General features: G+C 45.7%; 1 protein-coding gene across 1 annotated transcript in view; it reads right to left on the reverse strand.

Annotated features, from left to right (window-relative positions):
* Nucleotides 1-3,210: 3,210 nt before the first annotated feature.
* The window catches only part of LOC126176609 (solute carrier family 22 member 7-like), a 726,639-nt gene continuing 707,477 nt past the window's right edge, over nucleotides 3,211-22,372 (reverse strand). Inside the window, exon 9 of the mRNA XM_049923769.1 lies at nucleotides 3,211-3,411. Within this exon, the coding sequence (XP_049779726.1) occupies nucleotides 3,211-3,411 (201 nt within the window). The remainder of the gene's footprint in view (nucleotides 3,412-22,372) is intronic.

A 22,372-nucleotide genomic window follows, 5' to 3' on the forward strand; every position in this document is an offset into this window, starting at 1 on the left:
TCAGGCATCGTTCAGTTAATGTTGCCGCGTAGGGGCCTTAGCAGCGGGCGCCTGCTTCATGCACCCCTGCTAACTGGTGCTTTTCGGCGACGAAGGCTGGCATCTGCGCGCAAGTACAGCATCTGAATGTCCACTGAGCTGCGACAGGCGACCGTTTTAGGAGAAAAACGATTTCGTCTCCGTCGGTCTCATCGATCTTGCCTTGTAGACCGTGAAACATGTGAAAGCAGAGGGGTCCAAGTCAGAGGCGAGAGCATTCTGATTTGTGAAATGTTTTCATTGTCTTCCCTGGGTGGTATCGTCCCTATGGAAGAAAAAAATTTATAAGCAGATACTATAATTGTGGGGACCATGTCCACCCCTCCATGCAGTTTGTTCCTTCTCGGCATGATGACATCTACCACCAGGACAATCGAACGTATCACATAGCTCAATGTGTACGTGCGTGGTTCAGGGAGCACCAGGAATGGTTTACCGTTCTCCACTGGCCACCAAATTCCCCGGATTTAAACCCAATCGAGAATGTGTGGGACATCTCGATCGGGCTCTTCGGTATCCTCAACCAAGAAACTCCGGGCAGCTGGCTAGGCCCTGGAATCAGCATGACACCACACCGCTGGCGGTACCTTCAAATAACCAAACTGACTGTCCTCTTGCACGTCTGGCGATGAATGGGTTGTTATTTTGGCTTTTACAGGAAGTCACATTAATGTGATTGGACAGCATATTATGATCGATAGCGTTGCTTAAGACTTTTCCCACACTCTCTGCATGTGAGCTACATGGAAGCGATCGGCGGCTGTGTGGGCTGGTACTTACTTTCTTCTTTTATTTTTTGTAGTTCGTAATTTTATTAGCATGAACTTGTGCCATCTGCAGCATCACGTCACTGCAGTTTGATCACCTGTAGCTGTTTTCCTTTGATCTTCATTTAGTCTGTTATACCTCGAGTTAATACACTTCTTCGAATTTACAATGTGGGAGATGGATAGTGACTTTCTTCGTTTTCTGCAACTGCAGAGGGAATGGCCCTTTTTCATAAACAGATAGCTGTAGTGATCGACGGAGTTGAGGGGCTTTCCCTGAGCTGCAGCCACGTTTGGGTACCTGAAGAGACGGCTGTGGCATTTTTGGTTCCATTGGAGTCGCCTAGGAAAGGTGATACATCTGAAAGTTAATACATGCTCGACATGAACAGGTCCCCAACACCCATGTGGCCGTGATGATGGGTTCGCGATTACCTGAGCGGCGGGTTGCAAATATGGGCAAGTGTAGTAAGGCAGTCCTCGCGTGACCTAGCAACAGATATGAGACGTTTCCTACTGTTGAGGGCGTATATACACATCTGAACTAGCATGGGTTCCCTCTTCTGACGGTTCCCTGGTGTTATTATTGGGTTGGGTTGGGTTGTTTTGGGGAAGGAGACCACACAGCGAGGTCATCGGTCTCATCGGATTAGGGAAGGATGGGGAAGGAAGACGGCCGTGCCCTTTCAGAGGAACCATCCCGGCATTTGCCTGGAGTGATTTAGGGAAATCACGGAAAACCTAAATCAGGATGACCGGACGAGGGATTGAACCGTCGTCCTCCCGAATGCGAGTCCAGTGTCTAACCACTGCGCCACCTCGCTCGGTGTTATTATTGGGTGTTACTGACATAGTACTGGGTGCGTCGTAGTCTAGTGGGGCCATGTGTCTGTGGTAGCTGAGTGGCGGCAGTAGTCATACAATTGTTTCCTCCTGATTCGGGGGGGAAAGTAAACGAAAAGGTAACATAATTTGTTGATATCTTATAGAATTTTGCCCGAAATTACACGCTTATCCACCGACTCTGCCTCCCTACCAACCCCCCCTTCCCCCACCTCTTTCTCCGTCCCAAACATCGGTGCTCTGTGCAGCAGGTTATTTCTCCTATATGGAAGAGACCTCTCTGTTTAACATCGTTGATCTGGTGGACCAACGAGTCAGAGCATGATTGCTGATCTTAGAAGTGTATACCAGAGTCACTCTGACGGATCTTTTTCTTCTTTCTTCTCGTTCCTGCGCATACGCCACTGCACATACATAGCTCGCTGACACCAACGTAAATTCAGCATTGAGTGAGACATAGTAGACGACGGACGTTCACAATTGTGAGGCACTGTTGTCTAATTAATTTGACAGAAATATCTTTTAAGGGTTACTGTGATCCTAGAGTGCAGATTGTGTAACCATTTAGTCGCTGAATGTGAAGTTCGCCGCACGGGATTAGCCTAGCGGTCTTAGGCGCTGCAGTCATGGGCTGTGTGGCTCGTCCCGGCGGAGGTTCGAGTCCTCCCTCTGACATGTGTGTGTGTGTTTGTCCTTAGGATAATTTAGGTTAAGCAGTGTGTAATCTTAGGGACTGATGACCTTAGCAGTTAAGTCCCATAAGATTTCACACACATTTGAACATTTGTGAAGTTCATTTATGAGAAAATGGCACGTAAAAAAGAGATATTTTACTAACAGAAGATCCTATACAGGAAGCACTGTCAGAACAACCCAATTGTGGAAGAGATGGAAGTCACTCTCGTGATGGAAGTGATTCTGAAGCTGATGATACTGCAGCGTTTATGAACAATGGCGAAGTGCATCAGACTGCCGACTGACGAAGAAAATCCAGTCGTCACAGTGAGAGTGGCTATTGCTGGAACACAGTTGTCCATAATAGTTCAGGCCTACCATTTGCCGATAACATTGTAGTCCATATTCCAAAAATGTGGAAATAATGAATGAACGCATTTATGAATAACTGAGAATACCTCAACGTTTCGTGTAATATGTGCAGTTCATTAAATCAATATCATCAACATCTAACTGAACTGCAAATAAAGTCTTTAGATCGGGATCATGTTCGGGTTTCTTCCCTGAAAAGTTTCCATGACTGTTTTTACTTAGTCTCGAATTTCAGATTTGTTGATAATAATACCGACTGAAAAAGTACATGAGAGAGGTAAAATAAAATGAGTTCAGTAAGTCAGAGCACAATTTCATTACAAAATATTATATTTTCAAGCATTTCACCTCCAAATCATTAAGGGTTACTGCGACCCTGGTGCGTACTTCGTGCGACAATTTACAATATGTACAATACTAGAGTTAAAGCTTTTTTCCCACTTCAGTAGACAAGTTGTTCTTCAGTTTGAAGTGTGTAAGACAAAATGGGAGACTGGACCGTAACTGAGGGCGCCTATTGTCCCTGAACGTATGACGGCGGGGCGATGAGTCTCCAGCTCCAGTAGGGACGCCCTCTGCCAAACTCGGCGGCGTCCTGCAGAGACTCCGGCAGCCTATGCAGCGCAGTTTCCGGCAGGAACGACACCGACAGCGCTCCCAGCAGGTGCATCGCTGACAAGATGGCGAACGGCAGCCTACGGTCCACCGAGCCTCCCTGTAACAGATGGTGCACGACATGAGACATAGGACGGTGGAGCATGGAAAATACAGAAATAAATAACGAAGAACAACATTTGGAGATGAAAATGACATTATACGACACGTGATGTGTTAGGACAAAAATTATCGTTTAGGTCGCTATTCACATCTGGCATTTTGAAACCACTTCACTGTATCATGTAGCTGTCAACGCTACTGACACAGCCAGAAAGAAATTTTCACCCTGCAGCGGTATGGGAGCTGCTGTAGAACTTCACGGCTGACTAGAACTCTGTGCCTGACCGAGACTCGAATCTGGCAGCCTCGCGTTTTGCGAGCGAGTGCTCTAACAGCTGAGCCACCCGAGACGAGGCACTGGCGGAGGCTAACCTGAGGGGTTGGATCGTGAGGCGTGTTCTGGTAGGTGAGTTGGTGGAGCACTTGCCTACAAAACATAGGGGTCCCAGGCTGGAATCCCAACGTGGCACAAACTGTTAATCTACCAGGAAGTTTCTATATTAAAGTCTTCTTACTGGCTATTTCAATGTAGTTCGAGCTACACTCCTGAAAATTGAAATAAGAACACCGTGAATTCATTGTCCCAAGAAGGGGAAACTTTATTGACACATTCCTGGGGTCAGATACATCACATGATCACACTGACAGAACCACAGGCACATAGACACAGGCAACAGAGCATGCACAATGTCGGCACTAGTACAATGTATATCCACCTTTCGCAGCAATGCAGGCTGCTATTCTCCCATGTAGACGATCGTAGAGATGCTGGATGTAGTCCTGTGGAACGGCTTGCCATGCCATTTCCACCTGGCGCCTCAGTTGGACCAGCGTTCGTGCTGGACGTGCAGACTGCGTGAGACGACGCTTCATCCAGTCCCAAACATGCTCAATGGGGGACAGATCCGGAGATCTTGCTGGCCAGGGTAGTTGACTTACACCTTCTAGAGCACGTTGGGTGGCACGGGATACATGCGGACGTGCATTGTCCTGTTGGAACAGCAAGTTCCCTTGTCGGTCTAGGAATGGTAGAACGATGGGTTCGATGACGGTTTGGATGTACCGTGCACTATTCAGTGTCCCCTCGACGATCACCAGTGGTGTACGGCCAGTGTAGGAGATCGCTCCCCACACCATGATGCCGGGTGTTGGTCCTGTGTGCCTCGGTCGTATGCAGTCCTGATTGTGGCGCTCACCTGCACGGCGCCAAACACGCATACGACCATCATTGGCACCAAGGCAGAAGCGACTCTCATCGCTGAAGACGACACGTCTCCATTCGTCCCTCCATTGACGCCTGTCGCGACACCACTGGAGGCGGGCTGCACGATGTTAGGGCGTGAGCGGAAGACGGCCCAACGGTGTGCGGGACCGTAGCCCAGCTTCATGGAGACGGTTGCGAATGGTCCTCGCCGATACCCCAGGAGCAACAGTGTCCCTAATTTGCTGGGAAGTGGCGGTGCGGTCCCCTACGGCACTGCGTAGGATCCTACGGTCTTGGCGTGCATCCGTGCGTCGCTGCGGTCCGGTCCTAGGTCGACGGGCACGTGCACCTTCCGCCGACCACTGGCGACAACATCGAAGTACTGTGGAGACCTCACGCCCCACGTGTTGAGCAATTCGGCGGTACCTCCAGTCGGCCTCCCGCATGCCCTCTATACGCCCTCGCTCAAAGTCCGTCAACTGCACATACGGTTCACGTCCACGCTGTCGCGGCATGCTACCAGTGTTAAAGACTGCGATGGAGCTCCGTATGCCACGGCAAACTGGCTGACACTGACGGCGGCGGTGCACAAATGCTGCGCAGCTAGCGCCATTCGACGGCCAACACCGCGGTTCCTGGTGTGTCCGCTGTGCCGTGCGTGTGATCATTGCTTGTACAGCCCTCTCGCAGTGTCCGGAGCAAGTATGGTGGGTCTGACACACCGGTGTCAATGTGTTCTTTTTTCCATTTCCAGGAGTGTAGTTTCAGCACAGTCATAACCGGATGGATATCAATGTTCACGTGATTGAAAAATGGTATAGGTGTTAGAAAGTGAGAAGTGTTAGAAACACTTACGATTTCCAATTTCACAGTAGACTAGCACCACCAAATTTCTCTGCACTCTCCACACAACAAAGCAGCTTGTTACAATACGGTATTTCATTCCTGAGGAAGTAGCATTAGCTGCATTTCCGCCAAATACATCAGCTCTGAACAATGAAAGCTTGTGTGCACGTGTAAGCTTAACATACAAAAAAAAGAGAGGAATGAGTAGACGGAGATATTATTTTCGTGGTTCAGACCAGACACCATACGATATATCCTTGATTGAGAGAGACAAGTTGCAGTGAAAAACGGATCAAAAAATTGATAACACTGATGATTCCCCTCCCTTAGATAAGTGTACCTACCACCTGTTCGAGGAAGGTAGCTACATTCTCTTCTCAGTGATATCAGTAAAATTCGAACTCCGTTTTTTTGTATGAAGGGAAAAAACTTCTACAAGTCATGTGCTGTACGATGATATTCAGCCTTGGAAATGATTACATCAGAAAGGCGATCAAAGTGCCATGTTCAGTCACTGAAAAGCAAAGACAACTATTAGAAAGCTTTAAACAGAAAAACACTTTTTCGTTAAGTTTTTTAAAGGAGCATTCTAAAATACACTGCTATTCAGTAAAACAGCAACACCTTGGAGGACCCTTGCAACAAACACAAATCGATCAAGAAGTGTGCTAAATTCTTGGATATGCAAATGATTAGCATTTCAGTGCAAAATAGTGTATATGAGTAGCGCTATCTATATTCTGTATATAGAGAAAGATTACCCAACGGATTTCTTATTAAGACACAGCATGTGAATGGTTATTGTGTTCGTGCAAAGAGGTTGTCCATCTGCACCTGTCTATATGACAGCAGCGGAACAACAATGTTTCTGCTCGCATTGGTCGGGGTCTTACAATTGTCACGCGAATATCTCATTTATGTGTTCAGCAGGACCATGCACAACGCTGTGCAGGATCTCAATAGCCCACGCGACTAGCGCCTGAGAGGACAGAAGTGTTGTTCACTCAGAGGTGCAGCATCGTACAGCCACATCATATATCTTAAGTCAGGAACTTTGTTTGGAACTAGTCAGGTATCCACATGGACAGTGCAGTGACATGTGAAGTGCCGCATATTCTCAGCACTGCGACCATTGTAGCAGCTTCCCTTGAAGCATCAGCACAGACGTGCCAGCAGAGATGCACTCAGTGATGACATTGGACGCAGAAGCGGTTTAATGTCGTTTTCTCAGACAAGTCCCAGTTCTGTGAATAGCTTGTTGGACACATCCATGTGTTGAGGTTCCAAGGAAAATGAACATTGCTAGACTGATTTCACCAATGTCGTGAGAGGTGTTATTTTGTGGACTGTCATGGGGTGCACAACTTGATCACCCCTGGTTAACTTACCGGGTACTACGGACAGCAGGGGCATAATTAGGTCGTATGTTAGGTTGGTGGGAGTGCTCTGTCATAGAGGACAAGATAACACAAGATAGCTTACTGACTGTCCTGTCCTGTCCTGAACTAGCCTCAAACAGGAGGTGGTCGACAGCATCCCTGTCCAGCACATTTTCCAGAATGAACTCGATATTATCTGGTGGTGGGTTGGCGAGAGCCTGGCATGCCACGACACTCAAAGCACTACCTCTTGTTTCAGTTCGTTATTTTCTGGGGGTTGTGAGCGATTACAAGTTTCCAGTAGCTTTGGAAATACGTGTAAACTTGGCTGGAAGTGCCTAGGTGCCCTGATTCTCATATACTGGATGGATATAACCTAGGTAATTTGCACGCCGTGTGTTACGCTACTTCATGTACACAGCTTCTAACAGTAATACTCCTCTTACTGCGTCGAACTTTAACATAATGCTATGGCGTAAAGCCAAGCGCTGGCACGCCATTTGGAAACGAGAGAGCAGAGAGGGTTGTGAAGAAGACGTCAGCCAACTGCACGCTGACCGACCCCTCTCCAGGGCGACAAAAGCTACAAAAGTGGCCTCTACGCAAAGAGAACATAAGCGCCACGCTGACAAGCCGTGGCCCACTTCTACAGCAGCATCAAGATTAGGCACTTCAACACCAGCGACTTAGGAATTGTACGGGGTGTTCAAAATGTCTCTCTGTCGTACCGTATGATTGTTAGCCGCGCGTACCGTATGATTGTTCGCCTGCCTGAGTTACTTCCCTTCTACTGGACTCTCCCAACATTCCACTGCTTCGCTTATCTCAGCCAGCGTCAGCAGTATCGTTGGTGTGTGTCGTTACGTGTTGACGTGAACGTTTAAGGTTTAAGTTTAGCTCGCGTTTCAGTGTCACTGCTTGCTGACGTTTTTGGTGATCGCATAATTTCACAGGGACATTGGCCTCCACGACCGCCTGACCTAACACGATCTGACTTTTTCTTCTGGGGTGCAGCGAAAGCAACTGTCTCTAAAAACCGTCCGAAATCCATCGATGAACTGAAAACTACAATATCCACTTTCTTTGCTTCTGTTACAGAAGAAATGTTACAGCTTGTGTTTGGAAACATCATTAGACGCATTGAATTGTGTATTCAGCGACAGGAGGGGAGGGGGGACACTTTCAACATTTAATGTGAAAATTTCTAAGTAAAAATGAATATTCAATAAATTAATAACTTGTATTTCACTGAGTTTTATTTCGGTATATTCACTGCGGCATATGGAACGCGCGGCTAACAATCATACGGCACTGCGGAGAGACTGTTTGAACACCCCGTATATACTGAACGACATTGTTTATTTTGTCTGTCGCCCTTTTTTTTCGACACATCTGGTCAACACCAAGTTAAGTACTGTAATCATTTCATTTTGTAATGTTATTCATTAATACGATTTGCTTGAATTGTTGTCCAGCGAACCGAGAAAGCAGTTTTCATAGGCACCGCCATATTTGACGAGTAAGCAGGATTTAACACATAATATTGTACCCCATAACTAGCAGATTATGACAGCATTTTCTTTTAAATTCGGTCAGTAACTATATGAAACATCTCAACTGGAGTAACAGAGCACGTTACGTTAGTATTAAGTGCACCTGGCACCTTAACATGTGGACAGCGTCTAGTCTTTCTGCGCCGGCCGGTGTGGCCGAGCGGTTCTAGGCGCTTCAGTCTGGAACCGCGCGACCGCTACGGTCGCATGTTCGGATCCTGCCTCGGGCATGGATGTGTGTTATGTCCTTAGGTTAGTTATGTTGAAGTAGTTCTAAGTTCTAGGGGACTGATGACCTTAGATGTTAAGTCCCTTAGTGCTCAGAGCCAATAGTCTTTCTGCTGTTTCACGCTACCACAGGAACACCCAGAGCTGAAAATACCTTCTGCGTTTACTTATTTTCCCTTGCACAGTCCGTTTAGTTTCTAACTTTACCAGTTGAGTGATTACATTCGACTGTTGTGAATTTGTCCCCGCTATTACCAGAACTCTTACAGAGTGATGAAATGGTAGTCCCTACTTAACTTGTAGATGGGCAGTGCTGAAACAAGAGAGGATGATCAGTCACCTGGGTGAGCGTCTATTTTTACGTGGCTCAGATGAATGGTCACAGGGACCAACTCTCTCCGCCGCACACAGACTGGATGCTCTCAGGCAGAGGACCTGCAAGTTACTGCTTCACAGGGCTTCGTAAGGTAAGGACGCTTTCGATTAAGCTTTCCTCTGGTATTATGAACAAATATATTTTGTTGTTTTAATTTGACGTTTTAGATAGATTATTCACTTACTTGCTTATTTGTTTATCTTGAGGATGTTAGGGAAATGTTTAAAGGTGCTTTATTATTCCTAACTTTCTTGCGTAAAATCACGTGTTGATTGTAGCTTTGAGTTGTCTGCTTTATGGTTCAAATGGCTCTGAGCACTATGAGACTTAACATCTGAGGTCATCAGTCCCCTAGATTTAGAACTACTTAAACCTAACTAACCTAAGGACATCACACACACCCATGCCCAAGGAAGGATGCGAAACTGCGACCGTAGCAGACGCACGGTTCCGGACTGAAGCGCCTAGAACCGCTTGGCCATAGCGGCCGGCTCCGCTTCATGTTATTAAGGAATCCATTAAACTTGTGCTCTCAGGAGTACAATGTTAAAGTATCATTGCAAGACCTCTCTTTCTTCCCTTTTCTGTCATCTTTTCTCTGCCTCTTGCATAAATTGAATGATGGATTCTAATTGTGAACTTCCAGTAACGCCCCAGAACTAGACGCTTGCGACTAAACTGCTCTATGGCACATTGCCTGCGAAATCGGACTGTTACTTTCCCTGACTTTTCGGTTTTAAACAACATGCTTTACCTGCCACCTCGGCATCGTTTTCACTTTCATTTCCTCAATGAACTGAACCCTCATCAGGGGAGTGTTCTGCATTTTACATTTGCGCCCTGTTTAGAGAGTGATTTAAATGAACTTCATCCACCCTCCTACCTCGTTCTGCATCAATGACTGGCTTGTGTTCCATTTTGGACGACAACGGTGTGCAAACTTTCTCACACACACACGAGCTTCGCTTCTCGTAAACATTCAAATCAATTGCTGCTTCCGCAAGCTTCCGACTCAAATGCATCACGCGCCACAACTATAGTCAGTCCTTTTCCAAATAATGCAGATTTATGCCCAAGCCAATGAAATAAAACCTACTCTAAAATGTCTTACACATCCCTATAAACAAATATGCACCACATAAACTTGCACAATGCTATTACCAGCGGCGCAACATCGGGCAAGAAATGACGCAGAAGTTACAGACAAGACACAATTAAAAGCAAAATAGATGACACAAACAGTACATGCACTGAAATAAAATGACTGCAGCATACTACAAATAGCTGAGATACAACGCAAAGCGTCAAACGCGAGTCTAAATAGTCTAACTTTGAAGAAAAGGAAAACACGCACCTGTTCCACAAGATTACTAATTTTGTACGATTGCATTCTGAATTGCTGGTGTAGCCATGTATCACCAAAACAAAATAAAAACAGTGAATCCCTGCGGGAGTATGAATGAGAACAGTGGCGTTTTTAAGTTTACGAAAATAATGACAAGTTTTTCTACATCCTTATACAATTTACAAAAAATAAAATGACAGACATAAATCAGGAAAGGAGTGGTGCTTGATTGGCCAATCATTCATTGGGGTGGAAACTATACAAGTTCTCCCATGAACGCAATGAGGCTTCGTTTACATGAATCCACTCTGAGGCCAAATTCTATACAAATGGAGTCAACTACGACCAGGTATACCACGAACTACTGTTCACGGAACGTAGGGAGCTGTGAATATCGTTTAACAGCTGTTCGCCAGTACAGCGATACTTTACCCTTTCACCTTGATTCAGACGCCAACAGAAAAGTGCGCGCTCTGGGCGAAGAACGGTGCGCGGCGGCAGCTGTAATGTTCTGACGCGTCCACCTAAATTTGCAAACTAGGCTGACTGGCGTTCTCATTATTTTAACGCGGAAAACTTCCCTATCAGAGCTCTGAAATCCAGGCAGACTGCAGTGTGAGATGCACCCGTTCGCTTCTCTGGCCAGCCAATTTGACTCTCAGGCACGATGGCGCGTGCTGGAATTGTCGAACGTCAGATGACCGACTAAGGACGAATAAGGTCACCCTCGTGATACACGATATGTCTGAGATGATATGCAGTTTCACTGTCGGTTCAGTTGGGAACTGCCACTGGCTCTTAGTCCACCACAAGTTGCAGAACACAAGTCTCACCCACTAGGAAAAGACCTGAAGTTCTCCACCAGGGGCGGACCAGAAGACGAAGACACCCAAGAATCATAAATACCTTCCACCAAGCCTCGTACAGGAGATGAATTAGCTGGAAAAACTCGCCTCCACGTTGTACAAACAAATCGAACTGTCATCCACTCATTGAGTCTCCCCTATTGATTGTTCTGCTGTCCTTGTGGCCAATACAGACGCAGTACCAGGGTTCCCACACTGGGAGAGGAAGCCTCTGCTTTGCATATCCTGTCTCAAAAAAAGAAGATTTCAGAATAGGGAGGCGTCGTTCTCACAGTAAGCATGGCCATGATTGGGTAGAAAAGGTGTACCTAAATGGAACCGCAGTCCCTCACTTACGAAGAGATCTAATCTTTCCAGGCGGACCATTTCCACCTTCTGAAGGAAGACTGTTAAGATTTCCAGACAGTCGTGCCTGTGTAACATATGTACAGGGTGGTCCATTGATGGCGACCGGGCCAAATATCTCACAAAATAAGCGTCAAACGAAAAAACTACAAAGAACGAAACTTGTCTAACTTGAAGGGAGAAACAAGATGGCGCTATGGTTGGCCCGCTAGATGGCGCTTCCATAGGTCAAACGGATAACAACTGCGTTTTTTAAAATAGGAAACCCCATCTTTTATTACATATTCGTGTAGTACGTAAAGAAATATGAATGTTTTAGTTGGACCACTTTTTTCGCTTTGTGATAGATGGCGCTGTAATATTCACAAACATATGGCTCACAATTTTAGACGAACAGTTGGTAACAGGTAGGTTTCTTAAATTAAAATACAGAACGTAGGTACGTTTGAACATTTTATTTCGATTGTTCCAATGTGATACATGTACCTTTGTGAACTTATCATTTCTGAGAACGCATGCTGTTACAGCGTGATTATCTGTAAATACCACATTAATGCAATAAATGCCCAAAATGATGTCCGTCAACCTCAATGCATTTGGCAATACGAGTAACGACATTCCTCTCAACAGCGAGGAGTGCGCCTTCTCTAATGTTCGCACATGCACTGACAACGCTCTGACGCAAGTTGTCAGGCGTTGTCGGTGGATCACGATAGCAAATATCCTTCAAGCTTCCCCACAGAAAGAAATCCGGGGACTTCACATCCGGTGAACGTACGGGCATTGGTATGGTGCTTCGACGACCAATCCACCTGTCATGAAATATGCTACTCAATACCGCTTCAACCGCACGCGAGCTATGTGCCGGACATCCATCATGTTAGAAGTACATCGCCATTCTGTCATGCTGTGAAACATCTTGTAGTAACATCGGTAAACATTACGTAGGAAATAAGCATACATTGCACCATTTAGATTGCCATCGATAAAATGGGGGTCCATCATTCTTCCTCCCATAATGCCGCACCATACATTAACGCGCCAAGGTCGCTGATGTTCCACTTGTCGCAGCCATCGTGGATTTTCCGTTGACCAATAGTGCATATTATGCCGGTTTACGTTTCCGCTGTTGGTGAATGACGCTTCGTCGCTAAATAGAACGCGTGCAAAAAATCTGTCATCGACCCGTAATGTCTATTGTGCCCAGTACAGTACTGTACACGACATTCAAAGTCGTCGCCATGCAATTTCTGGTGCACAGAAATATGGTACGAGTGCAATCGATGTTGATGTAGCATTCTCATCACCGACGTTTTTGAGATTCCTGATTCTCACGCAGTTTGTCTGCTATTGATGTGCGGATTAGCCGCGATAGCAGCTAAAACACCTAGTTGGGCATCATCATTTGTTGCAGGTCGTGGCTGACGTTTCACATGTGGCTGAAGACTTCCTATTTCTTAAATAACGTAACTATCCGGCGAACGTTCCGGACACTTGGATGATGTCGTCCACTATACCGAGCAGCACACATAGCACACGCCCGTTGGGCATTTTGATCACAATAGCCATACATCAACACGATATCGACCTTTTCCGCAATTGTTAAACGGTCCATTTCAACACGGGTAATGTATCACGAAGCAAATACCGACCGCACTGGCGGAATGTTACGTGATACCAGGTACTTATACGTTTGTGACTATTACAGCGCCATCTATCACAAAGCGAAAAAAGTGATATTTCTTTACATACGACACGAATATGTAATAAAAATGGTGGTTCCTATTGAAGAAAAACGCAGTTGACATCCGTTTGACCTATGGAAGCGCCATCTAGCGGGCCAAGCATAGCGCCATCTGGTTTCCCCCTTCAAGCTAGACGAGTTTCGATCTTCGTAGTTTTTTCGTTTGATGCTTATTTCGTGAGATATTTGGTCCAGTCACGATCAAGGTACCACCCTGTATATACACTCCTGGAAATGGAAAAAAGAACACATTGACACCGGTGTGTCAGACCCACCATACTTGCTCCGGACACTGCGAGAGGGCTGTACAAGCAATGATCACACGCACGGCACAGCGGACACACCAGGAACCGCGGTGTTGGCCGTCGAATGGCGCTAGCTGCGCAGCATTTGTGCACCGCCGCCGTCAGTGTCAGCCAGTTTGCCGTGGCATACGGAGCTCCATCGCAGTCTTTAACACTGGTAGCATGCCGCGACAGCGTGGACGTGAACCGTATGTGCAGTTGACGGACTTTGAGCGAGGGCGTATAGTGGGCATGCGGGAGGCCGGGTGGACGTACCGCCGAATTGCTCAACACGTGGGGCGTGAGGTCTCCACAGTACATCGATGTTGTCGCCAGTGGTCGGCGGAAGGTGCACGTGCCCGTCGACCTGGGACCGGACCGCAGCGACGCACGGATGCACGCCAAGACCGTAGGATCCTACGCAGTGCCGTAGGGGACCGCACCGCCACTTCCCAGCAAATTAGGGACACTGTTGCTCCTGGGGTATCGGCGAGGACCATTCGCAACCGTCTCCATGAAGCTGGGCTACGGTTCCGCACACCGTTAGGCCGTCTTCCGCTCACGCCCCAACATCGTGCAGCCCGCCTCCAGTGGTGTCGCGACAGGCGTGAATGGAGGGACGTGTCGTCTTCAGCGATGAGAGTCGCTTCTGCCTTAGTGCCAATGATGGTCGTATGCGTGTTTGGCGCCGTGCAGGTGAGCGCCACAATCAGGACTGCATACGACTGAGGCACACAGGGCCAACACCCGGCATCATGGTGTGGGGAGCGGTCTCCTACACTGGTCGTACACCACTGGTGATCGTCGAGGGGACACTGAATAGTGCACGGTACATCCAAACCGTCATCGAACCCATCGTTCTACCATTCCTAGACCGGCAAGGGAACTTGCTGTTCCAACAGGACAATGCACGTCCGCATGTATCCCGTGCCACCCAACGTGCTCTAGAAGGTGTAAGTCAACTACCCTGGCCAGCAAGATCTCCGGATCTGTCCCCCATTGAGCATGTTTGGGACTGGATGAAGCGTCGTCTCACGCGGTCTGCACGTCCAGCACGAAAGCTGGTCCAACTGAGGCGCCAGGTGGAAATGGCATGGCAAGCCGTTCCACAGGACTACATCCAGCATCTCTACGATCGTCTCCATGGGAGAATAGCAGCCTGCATTGCTGCGAAAGGTGGATATACACTGTACTAGTGCCGACATTGTGCATGCTCTGTTGCCTGTGTCTATGTGCTTGTGGTTCTGTCAGTGTGATCATGTGATGTATCTGACCCCAGGAATGTGTCAATAAAGTTTCCCCTTCCTGGGACAATTAATTCACGGTGTTCTTATTTCAATTTCCAGGAGTGTATTATTTTTGTCGCTCTCTAAAAGAACCTGGCGACTTCCTGGTGTCAGGAGAGTTACAGTCTTGCCTGCACTAAACATGTGCACCAGACGCTCTGATCGTATCGTCCCAGCTTCTAACCTGACAATGCTTGTAGTTTTATAACCGCCCCACCGTTTGTGCTAAACCTCAGATTACAGCAGTCTCCCTTAAATGGCTTCCTCACCCGCTTTCCACCATTGGCTGCCTTCACGACGGAATGTTACCTGGCCCAGGTAAAACGTTTTGCAAACTGGCGCTCTCCTCCTCTTACCCTAAGTGGGAACAATGTCGCGGGACACAACATTCGTGCCCCATAATCCATCTTTCTCCCTGTTATGCATCGTCACCACTACCACCCCTCTAGTGCAAGCCCTCTACAGGCTACACATGCAGTTATAAGAACATTCTGCTCAAAATGTCCGCATGTAAACAGTTCGTAACCCACACATACCAAACGTAGTATTGGAAAAGATGGAGATGATGACCTAAAATATGACTGTTAATCTCACCGACAGAGTCATTTAAGTGAGAGAGTGGCTTGCCACGTTTCGTCATGAGCAGGTGTATTTGTGGTGTGTTATTCATGAGTAGTGTGTTCTACCTAGTGTGGTTTCACAGAGTTTGATGGAGCTGTCTTTGTGACAGAATGACGAAAGACTGGTCCTCAGTCGATCATGTGGCCACCATTTAACGGTTATTGATCTGTGACCCAGCACAATTACGGATCTTGAAGTGCTGAGTGTAATGAATACTAGCATGGCTATCGAATATTTATTTGTTTCATGCATTTTGAATCAACTGGATTTAGCGTAAATTGTTGCCTCCAGTCAGTCATGTGACCTTCACTTAAACATTTTTGATCAATGTGATAGATCAAATGACGGGAGTAAAACTTCTAATTATAACGAAAACTCACATGTATGTGAAATTTCTGTTGGTTACAGGGATATCGAATTTACCAGACTTCACCTAAAACCTGGCATTCAGCGAATCACATGGCCTTTGCCTGAAAATTCTTCATCTGTAGCATAGCTCAATACATAGAACTAAAATCCGCGAAAGTAAAGAATAATTTTGTGCAGTTCGAATTTCTGGTTAATTCAGGGCCCTTAATCTACTGGAGGTAGCACGAATTTCGGCCCAAAACTGGCTTAGCCGGCCGAGATGGCCGAGCGGTTCTAGGCGCTACAGTCTGGAACCGCGCGACCGCTACGGTCGCAGGTTCGAATCCTGCCTCGCGCATGCATGTGAGTGATGTCCTAGGGTTAGTTAGGTTTAAGTAGTTCTAAGTTCTAGGGGACTGATGACCTCAGAAGTTAAGTCCCATAGTGCTCAAAGCCATTTGAACCAATGATTATTGCGAATACAACAGCTACATATATATTTGGGAAATTTCTTTTAGATACCGACTTCTACATATTTCTAAACGGTCGCAGACAAGCTTCATCTCACCAGACACATGCTCCCCTCACCCAACTCCTCCACTCACACTCCGAGTCCCAGTAAGCTAGTGCGTGGCAGAAGTGATGTTGGGATCACGCATGTTTCAGTACATGAGTAAGTGACGATTCTCCATCGCCATTTCCTTTATGCCTTTGCCATCCTAAAACATCGTATTGTGTTTGACAATAATGAAATATCGGGAATACATTAGTCTACGGGGCATTTTTGAGTGATTAACACTGCAGGATCACAGGTTAACGCACACGCGAGGCAGCTCATTCAAACGTGAAATGCTGATGCATTAACGACCGTTGTAACCGCCAGAATGTTGTATGCAAAGGACATGCATTATGTTTTACAGGTGCCAGATTTCAGCCTGTGGGATAGTGCTCTATGCCTGTTGCACTTGTTCTGTGTCGCATAACTCCTTCTTCGTGTTTCCATTTTTTTTCTTTCAGTGTATTTCATAAACTACGGATCATTAATGGGTATTAGTAGAACACTGTTCTTCCGTGTGTGAATATATGGTGGAATTCCTGTCATGTTTTGTGGTTGAAGCAGCTCATTTAGTGCTTAATAGATCTGCCGGTTATTTATCGCATTATAGTAATCTATAATCTGTCTCACAAATCTATATTACACTACTGGCCATTAAAATTGCTACACCAAGCAGAAATGCAGATGATAAACGGGTATTCATTGGACAAATATATTATACTAGAACTGACATGTGATTACATTTTCACGCACTTTGGGTGCATAGATCCTGAGAAATCAGTACCCAGAACAACCACCTCTGGCCGTAATAAAGGCCTTGATACGCTTGGGCATTGAGTCAAACTGAACTTGGATAGCGTGTACAGGTACAGCTGTCCATGCAGCTTCACCATAGTTCATCAAGAGTGGTGACTGGCCTAAAGTGATGAGACAGTTGCTCGGCCACCATTTACCAGACGTTTTCAATTGGTGAGAGATCTGGAGAATGTGCTGGCCAGGGAAGCAGTCGAACATTTTCTGTATCCAGAAAGGCCCGTACAGGACCTGCAACATGCGGTCGTGCATTATCCTGCTGAAATGTAGGGTTTCGCAGGGATCGAATGAAGGGTAGAGCCACGACTCGTAACACACCTGAAATGTAACGTGCACTGTTCAAAGTGCCGTCAATGCGAACAAGAGGTGACGGAGACGTGTAACCAATGGCACCCCATGCCATCACGCCGGGTGATACGCCAGTATGGCGATGACAAATACACGCTTCCAAAGTGCGTTCACCGCGATGTCGGCAAACACGGATGCGAGCATCATGATGCTGTAAACAGAACCTGGATTCATCCGAAAAAATGCCGTTTTGCCATTCGTGCACCCAGGTTCGTCGTTGAGTACACCATCTCAGGCGCTCCTGTCTCTGATGCAGCGTCAAGGGTAACCGCAGCCATGGTCTCCGAGTTGAAGGTCCATGGTGCTGCAAACGTCATCGAACTGTTCGTGCAGATGGTTGTTGTCTTGCAGACGTCCCAATCTGTTGACTCAGGGATCGAGACGTGGCTGCAAGATCCGTTACAGCCATGCGGATAAGATGCCTGTCATCTCGACTGCTAGTGATACGAGGACGTAGGGATCCAGCACGGCGTTCCGTATTACCCTCCTGAACCCATCGGTCATTGGATCTCGACCAACGCGAGCATCAATGTCGCGATACGATAAACCGCAATCGCGATAGGCTACAATGCGACCTTTACCAAAGGCGGAAACGTGATGGTACGCATTTCTCCTCCTTACATGAGGCATCACAACAACGTTTCACCAGGCAACACTAGTCAACTGCTGTTTGTGTATGAGAAAGCGACTGGAAACTTTACTCATGTCAGCGCGTTGAAGGTGTCGCTACCGGCGCCAACCTTGTGTGAATGCTCTGAAAAGCTAATCGTTTGCATATCACAGAATCTTGTTCCTGTCGGTTAAATTTCGCGTCTGTAGCACGTCATCTTCGTGGTGTAGCAATTTTAATGGCCAGTAGTGTATTAACCCGCCTAGTCCAATGTCACAGATAACTAACGCTCATCACCGTTACAGCGTGAATTTAAAGCAAACCTGATTTGCATCCTCGTAGCGGCACTATTAACGCCACTATTCTGAAACTAGTGCGAAATGTGAATTGACATCATCTACAGATGCAGAAACAGAAACCAAAGTTCATCTGTGTCTCATAACTCCTTGGTGTTGCGATTTTTTTTTCTGTCAGTGCATTTCGTAAACTACAGTTCATTAACGGGTATTAGTAGAACACTGTTCTTTCGTTGTGTGAATATATGGTAGAATTCCTGTCCCGTTTTGTGGTCAAAGAAGCTCATTTAGTGCTTAATAGATCTGCCGGTTATTTATCGCATTATAGTAATCTATAATCCGTCTCCAAAATCGATATTATTTGACACCTAAAGTAAAAATAAAAAACTGAAATTTAGATACATCATGAGTTAAGGAAAGAGTGGTTTTGTAACGAGAAATTTAACAATCAAACTTTGCATTACATTGCTCATGACGTCAGCTTGTATACTCCGACATACCTAACACACATACAGAACGCATTAATGCTAGTTATCCGAAGGATATAAAACGAAGAAAATATCTTCTTACTTGTTGGACGAATTCTTCTGTCTCTAGGTAGCTTACCCGATGGGCAATCAAAGCTGGGAATGTGATGTGCACGAACGAAATTTGATCGACCCCATGTGGTGCTAACTCACGACATAAGACAACGACAATTAAAAGTTTTCACTCAATCACCTTTCATGTGGCGACGGCGCCAGTATAGTTCTTACTTGGAAAGCTTCCGGTTAACGGTTGAGTGGTAGGATTTGTAGCAGCAATTTACCCTTCAGTTTCAGAAATCGTACATTACTGTTTGTTCGGTATAGCCTAACAGATTTACTTCGATGTTTGAGAAATGTACTGGTAGATGTTTTTGTACTTTTGGGGTTTTTGTTTGCTTTCGTTTCGGTGCCTAGAGGGTACACATATAATATGTAGTGGAAATGAGCATTTGGGGTCATTGGCCGCCTTGGTGCAGGTCTTGTTACATTCGACGCCACATTGGGCGACCTGCGCTCCCGATGGGGATGAAATGATGATGAAGAAAACACAACACCGAGTCCCTGAGCGGAGAAAATCCCCGACCTCGCCGGGAATCGAACCCGGGCCCGTAGGACGGCAATCCGTCACGCTGACCACTTTTTTTTTTTTTAAGAGTGTTCAGTTATGAATAGGTGGAGACAAGGCGGGCAGGGGACGGAACCCGAGGCCTGGCCGCGATGTCTCCGCCCTCCCGTCTCTGAACCACTCCCTCAAAGTAGCTTTTTGATTTAATTTTGTTTTATTTTATTATTTTTATTATGATTTTTTTACCAGGAACAGGGTAAATGAACAAAAGATCTTTATTGGTACAGACTTAAATACAACAGAAATTCCATCCTTCCGGCGAAAATAACACAAGACATTATACTCGTACAAGAAGAGCAATTTTTTTTATGTACAAGGTGTAGGAAAAAAAAGAATAATAACACTAATGTAAGATAAGAGGTGTGAAGCAATGTACAGTGGAGCGAGGGAAAAACCAGTGTTTTCTGGTATAGTGCATAAAAGAAAGGAGGCGCGTGTCCATGCGCCTACTCCACTGTGGGTTACAATATAGAAAGTAGCGCGGGGGGTCTCAGATGTGAGCAGAGGGGGGGAGGGGCGGGAGTGCTGTCGGCGTGTGGCACCATCCAACTGAGCGGGGTTGACGTAAAGATCGCATGTAGGTAAATGGCGAAGAAGGGGCGGTAGCGCGGTCGGTGTTCGACTTCACTGTGGGCGGTTCGTAAGTACTGCCAGAAATCATTATACATTGTAACCTCCCCCTCACTTACCGACCTTAATGACAGTGAAAAATGAAACCGCGTGTACCTAATGGGAGTTTTGGAAAAGCAATCGTCACCGAAGTTAACCTGTCGGTAAAGAGGGAGGAAAGGGTTACATCTAAATGAAAGGAAAAGTGCTAATGAAACTGGTGGAAATTAATTTTGAAAAGGGGTAAAGTTAATGAAGAAAGTAAATGTGCAGCCGTTACGTTAACAATTAACTAGCGGTAATTAGGTATTTGAGATTTGGGGGAAATCACGGTCGCCAGTCCTAAGGACAATTACTATAGTAACTGAAAAAGAAAGGTTATTACACATATAATTAGCACTAGAAGCGTGGCAACTGAAGGTTGACACGCGTAGTGTGAAAACTGAAAGTTTGTCAGAAGTAATAAATTTCGCTACACCCTGACTTAATTTAGCAAAAGAATTAATAAAACCGGGAAATCGAAAGTTAATTTAGTGACTGAAGTTAGTAGTGAGCTTTCTTTCTGAAGCACATCGAAATTCAGTAAAATACGGTTAGTCTTGGACTACCTCAACAATCATTTCAAAAGCTACTTGAATCTACACAATTTAGAAAGAAGAGATTTAACTTTGAACTTGAATTAAATGATTCTGAACAATTAACAATAGTAAAATTTAGTACGTACCAAGCTGAGCTGCAGTCACAGGCAAGCTAAAATACGGTAACAAAGCTCGCACTCTTAATTCGTGCTTGTGTAATCTGAATATTGTAGCCAGCTATTAATGCCATAATTGAACTTTGAAATTAAAGCAGTGAAAACGAGTTAGCTATATTACTTTAATGCTGGCGTTTGAATTTCAACGACACTCGGGTTCATTTCGGAAAAGGAAGGGACTCTGCTTGGTAATGCAATTGGGACAATGAGCAACAAAAGTTCATGCTAAGTTGCTGTAATTATAGTGACGAAAATGGAACAGTTTGAAAAGCTGAGGTCTGCCATACAGTTCTAAAACTTTACGTGCGTCCAGTCTTCCTCGTCGGTTGATTGAAGGTTTGAAGCCGTCGGTCGAGGAGGTGGCGACAGTCACTCATTGTCGGCCGTCGCTGTTGCAGAAGCTGGATGTTGGCGCGCCTTCTTCTCGACACGGTCACCAGACGAAACGGGCTCTTGATGTGCGCTAGTTAATGTTTCCCGTCCGCGACACCATGTCAGAAACTATCATCGCAAGTCGATCGCAATTACATGCTGCCAAACCCCGAAAGCGCGGCAACTCGCGGGAGCGTCACACAACACACCTGCTCCACTCGCTACTCCAGCCAGACTCCTTCTGCTCAGCCCGCGCTCCACGCGGCAGAGTTAACACTACCAAAGATCCTACACACTTTGATTCTTCACACGACCTATCGACGTAATCGTTCGATAGCAGTTTTCCCTAGGCAAGACCCAGCGTAAAAATACAAATAATATTTACGAAACAAACCAGTTATACATCGACATAAATGCATAAATATACAAATAGTAGAACAATTACAATATACAAAGAGACAGAAATGTCATATCTTGAGGTAACAAAGCAAGGAAAGAAAATAATAGCACAATAGATGGAAATAGGAGGATATGCATTTCCGGCGTTACACGTGCCCCACATTGTCTGAGGATGTTTGTGTAACGTAAACAGACTCAGAAAATGTCCCAAAAAAGAAACAGCGGAAATGCATATGCTCAAAACATCAAAAAAATTTAGCATTCGTCTAATTAACCATAAACCAATTTTTAGACAATAATAATTGAGTGGAGACACTCCTAATCTTATTGCACTCTGTCATCTTGCACAAAATAAAACAGGTTGACAACATATCAAAATTCATAGAAAACATAGAAAATGGTTTAGCTATTCCAAAATCATTAAAATTCGTAACACTATAAGAAATGGAATACTATTTGCAAAATTGATCAGAGTACATGGTCATAAAAAACAGGTATATCAAAATACGCAAACTAATAATTAATTACATAGAATACACATTTTTATGTAACCTTTTCATAATTAATATTCTCGTCATGTCCAATTAACGCTAAACAAGAAAGTAATATACAGCAGATAAAATAA

Source organism: Schistocerca cancellata, chromosome 3 (genome assembly GCF_023864275.1).
Source record: "Schistocerca cancellata isolate TAMUIC-IGC-003103 chromosome 3, iqSchCanc2.1, whole genome shotgun sequence".
Classification (NCBI taxonomy): domain Eukaryota; kingdom Metazoa; phylum Arthropoda; class Insecta; order Orthoptera; family Acrididae; genus Schistocerca; species Schistocerca cancellata.